This window comes from Salmo salar, chromosome ssa16, assembly GCF_905237065.1.
Source record: "Salmo salar chromosome ssa16, Ssal_v3.1, whole genome shotgun sequence".
Classification (NCBI taxonomy): Eukaryota; Metazoa; Chordata; class Actinopteri; order Salmoniformes; family Salmonidae; genus Salmo; species Salmo salar.
In genome coordinates, this window is record NC_059457.1 from 70,448,508 (window position 1) to 70,462,063 (window position 13,556).

A 13,556-nucleotide genomic window follows, 5' to 3' on the forward strand; every position below is an offset into this window, starting at 1 on the left:
TACTATGAATTGTATGTGTTCGTAACTAAAGTGGGATAGGTGTTTTTGCATTGGGTAAGTTCCTGAGTGGATGCACTCTATTTAAGGTCAAAAACCATGGTTGAAACATTCTTCTCTGTTCTCCCTCAGGTTCCTGTTCATTCTGCTGGGACCTCTGGGAAAAGGACCACAGTACCATGAGATTGGCCGATCCATCGCAACTCTGATGACAGACGAGGTAAGTATCCACGTTGCAGTAGTCCTGTGTGTACTTTGGTTATGTTAGCCAAGTTTAAGAACAGCTCATGATGACGCATACAGGTTAACCCCATTCCCTCTCTGCCCCCTCCCAGGTGTTCCATGACGTGGCGTATAAAGCCAAGGACAGGAACGACCTGGTGGCCGGCATTGATGAGTTCCTGGACCAGGTGACTGTGTTGCCACCTGGGGAGTGGGACCCCTCCATCAGGATAGAGCCGCCCAAAAACGTGCCCTCTCAGGTGAGCCTCTTCCTGGAGACTTATTTTGAGATGCATATATATTTGGCTCTGACCCTATGCCATCATCTGTTAGTTTGCTTCCGACTGCATCACTGGCTAAACCCAATCTAAATTGTACTCGGATTTAACTGCTGGTGTACCCCAAGGACACGCTCTAAATCCCTTCTGAATCCATTTGTTTTGTTTTTCTATCATCAGCTGTTTTTGGTACGTGCCAGACTGCTTGTCCTTAAAAAAACAGTCCCGTGTTGTTGGAAGGAATGTTTTGCCTGACAGGCTATTTTAGGCCAATTCCTACTAGTGGAGATGCATTGAAAATAAATGATATAGCTATTTTTGGCAAATAAATATTTATTTTCCATCTGACCTCTGACCTCTATTCTTTACCACACAGGAAAAGCGCAAGGTCCCTCCTCTACCCAACGGAGATCTGGGAGAAGCAGAGGAACCTGGTGGCCATGGAGGCCCAGAGCTACAGCGCACAGGAAGGTAGGTTTGTGTGTGTGTGTGTGTGTGTGTGTGTGTGTGTGTGTGTGTGTGTGTGTGTGTGTGTGTGTGTGTGTGTGTGTGTGTGTGTGTGTGTGTGTGTGTGTGTGTGGTGGTTGGGAGTTGAAGGGAAGTGGTGTGTGTGTGTTTGGGCTGAGATTAGGCTGGCTAGCACTTTGAGTGTGATCTACAGCACTGTGGACCATCTAAGGTCCTCTTTGTCTTTCAGTCCCCTGTTTTGTCTCCTCTCCGGCTCTCCCTGTCTCCAGCAGTACATCTAGCCATCCTTTAAAAAACACACATCCTTATGGGTCTCTCTCGTTCCTCAAGCTCTGCGTTCACAAAAAGAGCTGTGATTGACTCAGTGTGATACGTGCATTTGGAATCATCCATGCATACTTTCCTACATAAGACCAGCATCACTTATTAAAATGTGCCTCGACAACACTGGAGAAAACACTCTAGCTATTTTGGTAACACTTCATTGTACAATTTGATGTCCACATATAAATCACTACCTGTGTGCATCAACACTGGGTCCGATTTCAATCTTTTATTAAGCTATTATTAGTTTGTCATGTAATCATGTCCTCTTATAATACGAGCACTAAGTGTGCATTAACTAAGTGCTGACCTGAATCTGTTTTATAGGCTATAATTAGTTCAATAGTTAATAGCCTACAGCGTTCGCTCATACGCATTTTGATCCTGTAAATAAAGTGTTATCTAATAAAAGGCCTAATAAATACTTAACAGTGCAAAATAATGTAAATGAATTCATGAATTATTTGTATCTTATTAGCAGTAGCATATAAGTACTTATGGACACTCACAATACAGTGTTACAACTTTATTAACAATACTTTATTGTAGGTGTCACGTGTTTTGGGTATCTACAGTAGTGTAGTAGAGTGTATCTAGAGTGAGGAGGAAGCTGCAGTAGTGTAATACAGTATATTTAGAGGGAGGCAGTAGGCTATGTGCAGTTGTAGTAAGTGGTACTGTATGTCGTGGGTTTTTAATAAGTGATGTAGTTGTAAGGGATGCTCCCTGCTACAGTAGGTCTCTGAGGAACTCATCCTGACATGTACAGTAGATTGGCCTGCAGCCCAGTTCTGCTGTGAGCCATGATCTCCCGGAGGGCCACAGCGTAGCATCCATCCCCGCTCGGCTGAAATACCACTCAAAGTCACGCCTCCCGTTACCCTGGCAAGCGCCTCTGGCTATGTCGCCATGTGCTTCCTCTAACATCAGAATCTTTCCTCTCTCCATCCCTCCTCCTAGTGTGTGGCCTATGGGAATGTTTAAAAAAACAACAACAACAAAAAACACTTAAAAACACACTATGGTGCATACTTTTTAATTGAAACTGAAAAATAAAAGGGAACACATTTGACTCCTTTTACTTCATATGGTATTTGATGCTGGTTCACTAAGGTGGTGTGTGTGTGTGTGTGTGTGTGTGTGTGTGTGTGTGTGTGTGTGTGTGTGTGTGTGTGTGTGTGTGTGTGTGTGTGTGTGTGTGTGTGTGTGTGTGTGTGCTCGTGTACATGCTCTAATGTGTGTGTGATTTCCAGGTTCTTTGGAGGGTTCTTCATGGACATCAAGCGCAAGGCGCCCCACTACCTGTCTGACTACACGGACGCTTTGAGCCTGCAGTGTCTGGCCTCCTTTCTTTTCCTCTACTGTGCCTGCATGTCTCCTGTCATCACCTTCGGAGGACTGCTGGGGGAAGCCACCGAGGGACGCATAGTAAGACACACCGCTCATACTACATGACACGCATTGGCTTTGCAGCGTTAACATGTTATCACGAATGGCAGGGGAACAGTCTGGCTTCCTGAAGGCCTACTTCATGTGTTCGTTGGGATTTCTGATGGAGTTATGCACAACAATAAAGCACTTTTATATTCACACGTTAGGTAAGCACGATGGTGTCCTGATGAAGCTGAACTAAACGAATAGCTAGGTTTTGCTTGCCGTATCCCCTAGTAGATAAGCATCTTCAACAAATAAAGACTGCACAGACAGTGTAGTTATTATGAAAGTGCTATGTAACCTGTCGTCCATTAACCCATTACTTTGACGTCCCCTTTTGACCAGAGTGCAATTGAGTCCCTGTTCGGAGCCTCCATGACGGGGATAGCCTACTCCCTGTTCGCTGGGCAGCCTCTCACTATCCTAGGCAGCACAGGCCCTGTTCTAGTCTTTGAGAAGATTCTCTTCAAATTCTGCAAGTGAGTTTGCCCCATTTCAGATACATTGTCACATTGTCTTAGCTGCTCTCTTCACTGTGACATGGCTACAGTACATTGTTCCTGGCATTCAGGAAGACTTTAAGTATATGGGTTTTTCTAAGGCTGTGTCCGTGTGTGTCCGTGTGTGTGTCGCTCGTGTGAAAATCGATGACAACCTCGGCCCAAGAAGAAATGTCCTTTTGGTCTTATAGTTAAGACGTTGGTCTTCCGAGTGGGAGATGAGGGTTCGCATCCCACCAGTTACACGTGTGTGTTTGTCCACAGGGACTATAACTATGGCTACAGTTGAAGTTGGAAGTTTACATACACTTAGGTTGGAGTCATTAAAACTTGTTTTTCAATGTGTTGATGTGTTGTTTGATTAATATCTCAACTACTATCTACATTCTCTCCTTTTTGTGTGTGTGTGTGTGTGTGTGTGTGTGTGTGTGTGTGTGTGTGTGTGTGTGTGTGTGTGTGTGTGTGTGTGTGTGTGTGCGCACACACACACAGTTGAAGTCGGAAGTTTACATAGGTTGGAGTCATTAACTTGTTTTTCAATCACTCCACACATTTCTTGTTAACAAACTATAGTTTTGGCAAGTCGGTTAGGACATCTACTTTGTGCATGACACAAGTCATTTTTCCAACAATTGTTTACAGACAGATTATTTCACTTATTATTCACTGTATCACAATTCCAGTTTACGTACACCAAGTTGACTGTGCCTTTAAACAGCTTTGAAAATTCCAGAAAATTATGTCATGGCTTTAGAAGCTTCTGATAGGCTAATTGACATCATTTGAGTCAATTGGAGGTATACCTGTGGATGTATTTCAAGGCCTACCTTCAAACTCAGTGCCTCTTTGCTTGACATCATGGGAAAATCAAAAGAAATCATCCAAGACCTCAGAAAAACAATTGTAGACCTCCACAAGTCTGGTTCATCCTTGGGAGCAATTTCCAAATGCCTGAAGGTACCACGTTCATCTGTACAAACAATAGTATGCAAGTATAAACACCATGGGACCACGCAGCCGTCATACCGCTCAGGAAGGAGACGCGTTCTGTCTCCTAGAGATGAACGCACTTTGGTGTGAAAAGTGCAAATCAATCTCAGAACAACAGCAAAGGACCTTGTGATGATGCTGGAGGAAACGGGTACAAATGTATCTATTTCCACAGTAAAACGAGTCCTATATCGACTTAACCTTAAAGGCTGCTCAGCATGGAAGAAGCCACTGCTCCAAAACCGCCATAAAAAAGCCAGACTACGGTTTGCAACTGCACATGGGGACAAATATCATACTTTTTGGAGAAATGTCCTCTGGTCTGATGAAGCGAAAATGGAACTGTTTGGCCATAATGACCATCGTTATGTTTGGAGGAAAAAGGGGGAGGCTTGCAACCCGAAGAACACCATCCCAACCGTGAAGCACGGGGGTGGCAGCATCATGTTGTGGGGGTGCTTTGCTGCAGGAGGGACTGGTGCACTTCACAAAATAGATGGCATCATGAGGCAGGAAAATTGCGTGGATATATTGAAGCAACATCTCAAGACATCAATCAGGAAGTTAAAGCTTGGTCGCAAATGGGTCTTCCAAATGGACAATGACCCCAAGCATACTTCCAAAGTTGTGGCAAAATGGCTTAAGGACAACAAAGTTAAGGTATTGGAGGGGCCATCACAAAGCCCTGACTTCAGTCCTATAGACAATTTGTGGGCAGAACTGAAAAAGCGTGTGCGATCACGGAGGCCTACAATCCTGACTCAGTTACACCAGCTTTGTCAGGAGGAATGGGCCAAAATTCACCCAACTTATTGTGGGAAGCTTGTGGAAGGCTACCCGAAACGTTTGACCCAAGTTAAACAATTTAAAGGCAATGCTATCAAATACTCAAATAAGTGGTGATCCTAACTGACCTAACACAGGGAGTTTTTACTCTGATTAAATGTTAGGAATTGTGAAAAACTGAGTTTAAATGTATTTGGCTAAGGTGTATGTAAACTTCCGACTTCAACTGTATATATGTGAACAGATCTGGGACCAGGCTAATTGGAAATATATTGGCAGATAATGTTAAGTACAATGTCTGTGGTACTGTACCACTGACATTTTATATTGACGGCTCCACTATAAATATATTTAATGTTAGTGACTCCATTTCCACTATGCAAAGATTTGGACAGACTCAATGTGCGTGCATGAGTGACTGGCTCATGCTGAATCATGTCTCTCTGAACCAAGTCATTCATGCACGCTCGCACTTTGCATTGCAGTCACTTATTGTGTGTGTGTGCACATGCGGTGTGTGTGTCCGTGTATGTGTGCGCTCGTTTGAAAATCGGTGACAACCTCGGCCCAAGAAGGAATGTCCTTTTGGTCTAATGGTTAAGACGTTGGTCTTCCGAGTGGGAGATGGGGGTTCGCATCCCACCAGTTACACGTGTGTGTGTGTTTTTGTCCACAGGGACTATGACCTGTCCTACCTCTCCCTGAGGGCCTGTATCGGCCTGTGGACGGCGTTCCTCTGCCTGGTTCTGGTGGCTACAGACGCTAGCTCTCTAGTCTGTTACATCACCCGCTTCACAGAGGAGGCCTTCGCCTCGCTCATCTGCATCATCTTCATCTACGAGGCCCTGGAGAAACTCATCCACCTGGGGGAACACTACCCCATCAACATGAACAACAACCTGCAGAAACTCACCCAGTACTCGTAAGTCATGGAAATAATATTAGTTAGTGGAACTAATACTCGTGAGTGGATCAAATAGTCATAAGTGGAACTAGTATTCCTCTAACTACCAGTACTTCTAAGTGCAACTAGTAAACTCAACTGTAGTACTCATAGGGGGAAGTAGTACTCCATTAACTGCCAACAAATTAAACTAGTACTCTTAACCTGTAGTATACTCTTACAGAAAAAGGTGCTATCTAGAACCTAAAAGGGTTCTTCGGGTGTCCCCACGGGAGAACCCTTTGAAGAACCCTTTTTCGTTCCAGGTTGAACCCTGTTGTTTCCAGGTAGAACTATTTTGGGTTCCATGTAGAACCCTTTCCACAGAGTGCTTTGAAGATGTAGCTAGCTAACACTAAAACTATGTGTACAGGACCCTACCTGGAACCAAAAAGGGTTCTCCTATGGGGACAGCTAAAGAACCCTTTTGGAACCCTTTTTTCTAAGAGTGTACTCATTAATGGAACCAGTACTCCACTAACTACCACTACTCTTAAGTGGAACTAGTAGTGATAGGAGTAAATTTGACCTCTTTGTTTAAGTAGTATTCTTAAGTGTAAGTAGTACTCCACTTACAATACTGCAGGTGGAAAACTGTTTTTTTGTGGCCAAAACACAGACAGTATAGCAGAGTCCTGTACACATAGTTTTAGTGTTAGCTAGCGACATCATCAAAGCACAGATGAGCAATATGGGCAGTTTATCCAGTTTTTTGGTAATGCTCCAAGATTATTGCACTATGCTGAATAATCCCATGTGTAAACCCAGGGACGTACATTAATACATTATGTAATCGTTCCAAGTCGATGTAATGTACGGTCAAGTTAATGTTTTCCGTACATTGGTGAAGTCATCGACATTAATCCTTATGGGTCAATCCATGAAATTTTGTCAAGCCATGTCACCCGCCATCTCAGATTGTTCTGAAATTGTTTCTGTAGTTAGAAACAGATAAGATTAGGATTCCTGAAACATTATTTTGTTGGAATATAATTTGATCTCTGAGAAATTAAATTGATGTCACCCAAATTGGCTGTTTTTTAATTCATAGGATTCATATAATCTTAAATAAATATAGTACCTAACATCCGATTTGGACCATAATTCTTCATAACAATGAGACTTAAGACTTGAGGAATCCAATGAAAGCCACCCACTGAACCCCCACATCCCACACCAAACCCACCGTAACAACCAGTATACAGTATCAGTTCTTTATGTCTGGCACGTAGTACGGAGCTGCTGCTTGGAGTATTGCTTCTTCATCCTTTGTAATGTATTCCCTGTGAATCTGGTGATGTCCCCCCCCCCTGTTCAGAGAAATTAGCCATTGAAGTCACTTGTATTCTGTATCATAAATTAGTGTGAAAGTACCAGGTGTTGCCGCTGTTCCTGCTACTGTCACCACACCCTTTTATCCATTTTGTTGGTCTCTTGTGTTAATTAAATGGATCACAACATTTTCTTTGCTACTTTAGGTAGACAACCAATTGCTTTTGCTCATATAAATCCTAGAAATTAAAATGGCCAATTTGGGTGCAATCCTTTAATTTCTCAGAAATCTAATTATATTTCAACAAAATAATATTTCAGGAACGCTAATCTTATCTGTTTCTAACTACAGAAAGGATTTCAGAACAATCCAAATCCTCTTTCTTGTGCTTTTTGAGGTGGAACAACTCATATAGTAGAGAACACAAATGTGTTGACATGTTTAGACTAAGGCTGGAACATGACGAGTCTGTGTGTGTTTACTCGTGCACGTGTGTGTGTACTTGTGCATGTGTGTGTCTGCGGGCTTTTGTGTGACTGTTTATGTGTGTGTGTGTGTGTGTGTGTGTGTGTGTGTGTGTGTGTGTGTGTACCCATGCATATGTGTGTTGTGCATATGGCAGGTGTGCGTGTGTAGAGCCAAAGGATCCCAGCAACTCCACTCTGAGGTACTGGGAGGACAGGAACATCACTGCATCAGAGGTCAACTGGACCAGCATGGAGGTCAAGGTAAAGAGGGGTTTGAAGCCTAAAAGCCCTGATCTTGGGTTCAGGGGGATGAAGCCATGATCTGTAAGGACCTACCTCCTTCTGTAGCGGAGCACCAGCCGCACTGTGCAATCATCACATGAACTTCTAGAGGTCAGTAGTATTATAGTGCAGGGTCAGGCAATACGGGGTACTATTGACCAATAACCACCCCCTGAAGTAATATTGAGACATGATTGTTGTCTCTACCTTCTTGCCCTTTGTGCTGTTGTCTGTGCCCAATAATGTTTGTACCATGTTGTGTTGCTACCATGTTGTTGTCATGTTGTGTTGCTACCATGCTGTGTTGTCATGTGTTTCTGCCATGCTATGTTGTTGACCTAGGTCTCCATGTAGTGTTGTGGTGTCTCTCTTGTCGGGATGTGTGTTCTGTCCTATATTTTATTTTTTATTTTTAATCCCGGCCCCCGTCCCCGCAGGAGGCCTTTTACCTTTTGTTAGGCCGTCATTGTAAATAAGAATTTGTTCTTAACTGACTTGCCTAGTTAAATAAAGGTTACATAAATAAAAAAATTTAACTAACACTCCCTACTCATTTACTTCTAAAACATCACTCATCAGCAAATTGCTACAAATATTATATTGTATAAATATAGTGTATTTTTCATGGTGAAATAGCCATCCCCTGGAGAGGGGTGTGAGGCTATAGGGATAGACATTGTCTCTTGGTAGTACAATGTGTTTCCCCAGAGGGAACAGAACAGTGTGACAGGATTAAAGACATGTAGGCAGGATTTCAACAGGATTTATCCACGCACGGTCACCATAGAGCATTCTTTTAGTATTCACTGTGACTCTGTCACACTTCTGAAGGCTTAGTGTGTCAATCTCACTCCCACGTATGCACACACACATGCATGCACATACTATATGCATACCTGCATGAAGCCAGTCACGCACACACGCACGCACACACGCACGCACGCACGCACGCACGCACGCACGCACGCACGCACGCACGCACGCACGCACGCACGCACGCACGCACGCACGCACGCACGCACACACACACACACACACACACACACACACACACACACACACACACACACACACACACACACACACACACACACACACACACACACACACACACACACGCACACACACACACTATGTGACTGCAATCCAAAGTGCATGCATGCATGTATGAATGACTGGGTTCACACAGACATGGTTCAGCATTGGCCAGTCACTCATGCCCTTTGATTCTGTCCAAATCAGTGCATAGAGGACATGAAATATATTTATAGTGGAGCCATTCATATGAAATGTCAGTGGTAGAGTACTACAGATTATATGTACAAACATTTTATCTAACGTTGAGTGTGCCAATGCATTTCCAAATAGCCTGGTTACAGATCTGTTAAGTATGTAAAGCCCATGGTTGTGGCAACCATACAGTATGAGTTAGTTGGCTATGAAAAGTGCAAACAGATCTGGGACCAGAGGCTAACTTCGACTGGGTCTTATTATCTTTCCTATCTAGGTAACTCATGCCTTACAGTGGCCGTGTCCAAATACCCATACTTGCTTTCTAAATAGCAGGCTTTTTGGGTATGCGAAAAAAAAAAGTTTTATTGTATGTGAAATGTGAAATAAAATGTGTATGCTTTAAATGCCAGGATGTCATACTCAGTTCGCTGCACAGAATTTGCTGGAACACTATTGAGGAAGAGAATCGTCTTTTCACACCCACGTGTGTTTGACAGCAGCTGATAATCAGAATAGGTGATGCGCTCTTCAAAAATAAGCAAATAGTGGGGAACAAGTGTGATTGTGCATTAGATGATGTCTTCTCAGAATGGATGAGTACTATGTTTATATTTGTTGCTTACTGAATAGCCTACATTTTTACTAAACAGCACGTTCTAAATTGTATGTAAGTACTGTTAGTACACAGTATGTAGTTTTAGTATGTAATAGGCAAGATGGCCAGTCTATCCTGTTTAACTTCATAGGAAATATATGGGGTTCCACTCAGGTCTCTCTCTCTCTGTATCTTCCTGTTGTAGGAGTGCTTTGTGTTCCGGGGGGAGTTTGAGGGCAGTGCCTGTAGCCCCCACGGACCCTACATTCCTGACGTCCTCTTCTGGTCCGTGGTCCTCTTCTTCTCTACTGTCTTCATGTCCGCTTTCCTCAAGGAGTTCAAGACCAGCCGCTACTTCCCCACCAAGGCACGTCCATCTACACCTCATGCTTCCTGATTGCAAGGGATGTGGACCGGTAGCCACGTGCAGGGATTTCAATGATATTTGATTGATTGATGCTTGTCCCTTAATCTCTCAGACTTTGGTGGATGTATCAGTGTTCAACCGCCTACTGGTGCCTCATTGTGTGAAATAATATGATAATCTACCCATTCTGTTTCAATCATATGGCAATGAGGGCTGTTGTGTGCTGCAGGAGTAAGAATGGATTTTCCGGTAGACTGATGCCCCCTTGTGGCATCTGAGATCCTACACTTATTGCACTTTATTATCATTATTATTATTATTATGATTATGATTATTTGCCTTTATTTAACCAGGTAAGTCATTGAGAACACATTGTCTTTTACAACAACGACCTGAACAAGATGGATGTGATACACCGTGCCGCCAAGCAGACAAGTGAAGAAGTTGCTGACAATTCACTTGTATTCAAATGACACTGAGCACTAGGAGATTCACCATGAGCTCAGTTCCTAGTTTGACTGTGAGTATCTCTTGCTCTTCAGGTGAGGGCCCAGATCAGTGACTTTGCCGTCTTCATCACCATCCTCACCATGGTCTTAGTGGACTACGCCCTGGGAATCCCCTCACCCAAACTGCAGGTCCCCAACAAGTTCAAGGTGAGTACACACACACACACACACACACACAGACACACACACGGATCATGATCATGTTCACTCCCTCCCACAGCCAACCAGAGACGACCGTGGTTGGATAGTGAACCCAATAGGACGCAACCCGTGGTGGACCACTATAATCGCGGTCCTCCCTGCGCTGCTCTGCACCATCCTCATCTTCATGGACCAACAGATCACTGCTGTTATCATCAACAGGAAGGAGCACAAACTGAAGGTAATGGCTGCCATTTGAAGTCATTTTACTGTGTCAGCTTTTAGTGCTATATGATGGTAAAAATGATCACAGCTAAAGTGTGAAATTGAAAATGTAACAGATCATTATTACAATATAATTAACAGTCAAAGCCCTAAAAGCTATTTGGGGGTTTTGACCAAACATTTTTTGGAGACTAGTTAATTTCTGTTCCATTTGGCTATGGCTGCCATTTAAACTAAAGCCTTGCATACTGTTCCTCATTTCTCCATAACTAAAGATCTGAACAGTATACAGTATATCTCCTTGTTGTTAATGTATTATAGACTATGTATACTGCCTGTATCTCTGCTGTATGGATGCTATAACCCCATATCTCTGGTTCCCATCAACAGAAGGGCTGTGGCTACCACCTGGACCTGTTTGTGGTGGGGGTGATGCTGGGGGTGTGTTCTGTGATGGGCCTGCCCTGGTTCGTGGCAGCCACCGTGCTCTCCATCTCCCACGTCAACAGCCTGAAGCTGGAGTCCGAGTGCTCGGCCCCCGGGGAACAGCCCAAGTTCCTGGGGATCAGAGAGCAGCGCTTCACCGGCCTCATGATCTTCCTACTCATGGGCTGCTCCGTGTTCATGACCTCTGTCCTCAAGGTGAGGGAGGTCCGAGGTCAAGACCTCAGATATACATGAGATCAATTACAACACGCACACTTTAGCAGTCACGCACACAAGCGCACGTGCATGAGCATAGTCACACGCATACATAACTGTTGAAGACTAAATGGAGCGCTGTCTGTCTGTTTCCAGTTTATCCCCATGCCTGTACTGTATGGAGTGTTCTTGTACATGGGAGCGTCCTCACTGAGAGGTATCCAGTTCTTTGACCGTCTCAAGCTGTTTGGCATGCCGGCCAAGCACCAGCCAGACTTCATCTACCTGAGACACGTTCCCCTGAGGAAGGTTCACCTCTTCACCATCATCCAGCTCAGCTGCCTGGTCCTGCTGTGGGTCATCAAGACCTCAAATTATGCCATCGTCTTCCCCATGATGGTAATGTGTTTGGAGGGTGGGGTTGTGTTTGGGTGGGTAGGGTGGGCGTGTTGCGGGGGGGAGGGGGGTCTGTGTGCGTGCACGAGAGAGATTGAGAAAGAGATGTCATGTCTGAGTAAGTTGGCATTTATTTAGCTTTCATATTTCATTCGGTATTCACCTTCAGCTTTACGTACAGTAGGTACAGTACGTGTCGATGTCATTCACCACACTTAGTTGACAGGAGGAGAATGTAAGGAGAATTCCTTCTCTCCTCTAGGTGTTGGCTCTGGTGTTCATCCGTAAGCTTCTGGACTTCATGTTCACCAAGAAGGAGCTGAGCTGGCTGGACGACCTGATGCCTGAGTGGAAGAAGAAGAAACTAGAGGAAGGAGAAGAAGAGGTATACAGTACTTGGTGCTCTTAAACATATTGAAGCCATACAGATATGTTGGCACATGATGACTCTGTCAATCATCTGGGCTTGTGGTGCAATAGTGTGTGATTTAACAGTCACTTTCTTAATTTCTCTCTCTCCAGGAGGAGCCCAGTATTATAGTGGAGGAGGAGGAAGGGATAGTCACTTTGCCACTGGAAGGAAATTACAAGTAAGTCCAACTAACAAAACATCCAGAGACTGTGGGCACTGAAAGGTTAGTTTAAAAAAAAAAAAAACCCCGGTACAAGTTTTGGTGACTAACTATAGAGGGCCATGTTGCGCATGAGTTCTGTCAATTGTTCTGCCAATACCGCGACACAACCACACTTTTCTTTTAGTGGCAGCATCAGAAACCATGATTTCAGCTAATTCAAGATCGGGGCCTAATCATCAACACATTTCAGAGGATGTCTTGACCATGAAAACATGCAGTGACTGACAGAGCATCCTTGGTTTTGTGTGTTGTAGGAGCGATCCCGCCACGGTGAACATTTCCGACGAGATGTCAAAAGGCTCCTTCGGGAACGTGTGGAATAGTATTAGTCCCAGTGACAGCTCTAAGAAGGATCCAAGCTCCAAAAGGTTGTAATGTCCACCAATCAATCAATACAAACCTTTCAACAAAAAATGCCATTTAATCTATTTATTGGACCTGTATATTAGCCGCAAGCCATTTACCTGTCCAATGAACTACTTTCCTGTTTACTATTGTTCATGGTGTGAATACTGTAAAACATATTTCATGTGGATATTAATGTAGATATCAAAAGGTGGATTTTTGTCCTTCCCTTCGTTGTAGAGATATAGATGCTCATTAACTTCTATCTTGACTCCTATCCTTTCTCATTCCATTCCCATCATAAGCTCCCCTTCCTAACCTCTCAGAAGCTCATATCCCAAAGGCAAGTGACTCCCAATCCTCAGTGGCATGGTGTTACATATCTTGTCCCTCCATTGCAGTTTTCTAGAACCAACGTGCAGTTTATCATTGTATGATGTGGAGGTGACAATATGAACGTGATGGTCTTTGTCGTGCAAGTGTTCCCGTAGTTTGAGTGTGGGA

At 43.9% G+C, this 13,556-nt stretch overlaps 1 protein-coding gene across 3 annotated transcripts in view; it reads left to right on the forward strand.

Annotated features, from left to right (window-relative positions):
- The window catches only part of LOC106574399 (sodium-driven chloride bicarbonate exchanger), a 51,750-nt gene that overhangs the window by 35,497 nt on the left and 2,697 nt on the right, over positions 1–13,556 (forward strand). For 2 of the 3 annotated variants that reach the window (XM_014150253.2, XM_014150255.2), the window contains 15 exons: positions 130–217; positions 333–479; positions 874–968; positions 2,543–2,717; positions 3,069–3,202; positions 5,676–5,921; positions 7,838–7,943; positions 9,998–10,159; positions 10,702–10,815; positions 10,889–11,050; positions 11,425–11,676; positions 11,833–12,075; positions 12,335–12,457; positions 12,595–12,662; positions 12,962–13,075. In XM_014150253.2, the coding sequence (XP_014005728.1) occupies positions 130–217; positions 333–479; positions 874–968; positions 2,543–2,717; positions 3,069–3,202; positions 5,676–5,921; positions 7,838–7,943; positions 9,998–10,159; positions 10,702–10,815; positions 10,889–11,050; positions 11,425–11,676; positions 11,833–12,075; positions 12,335–12,457; positions 12,595–12,662; positions 12,962–13,075 (2,229 nt within the window). Of the gene's footprint in view, positions 1–129; positions 218–332; positions 480–873; positions 969–2,542; positions 2,718–3,068; positions 3,203–5,675; positions 5,922–7,837; positions 7,944–9,997; positions 10,160–10,701; positions 10,816–10,888; positions 11,051–11,424; positions 11,677–11,832; positions 12,076–12,334; positions 12,458–12,594; positions 12,663–12,961; positions 13,076–13,357; positions 13,396–13,556 lie in introns of all 3 variants that reach the window. The other variant, XM_014150254.2, reaches the window with a different exon arrangement.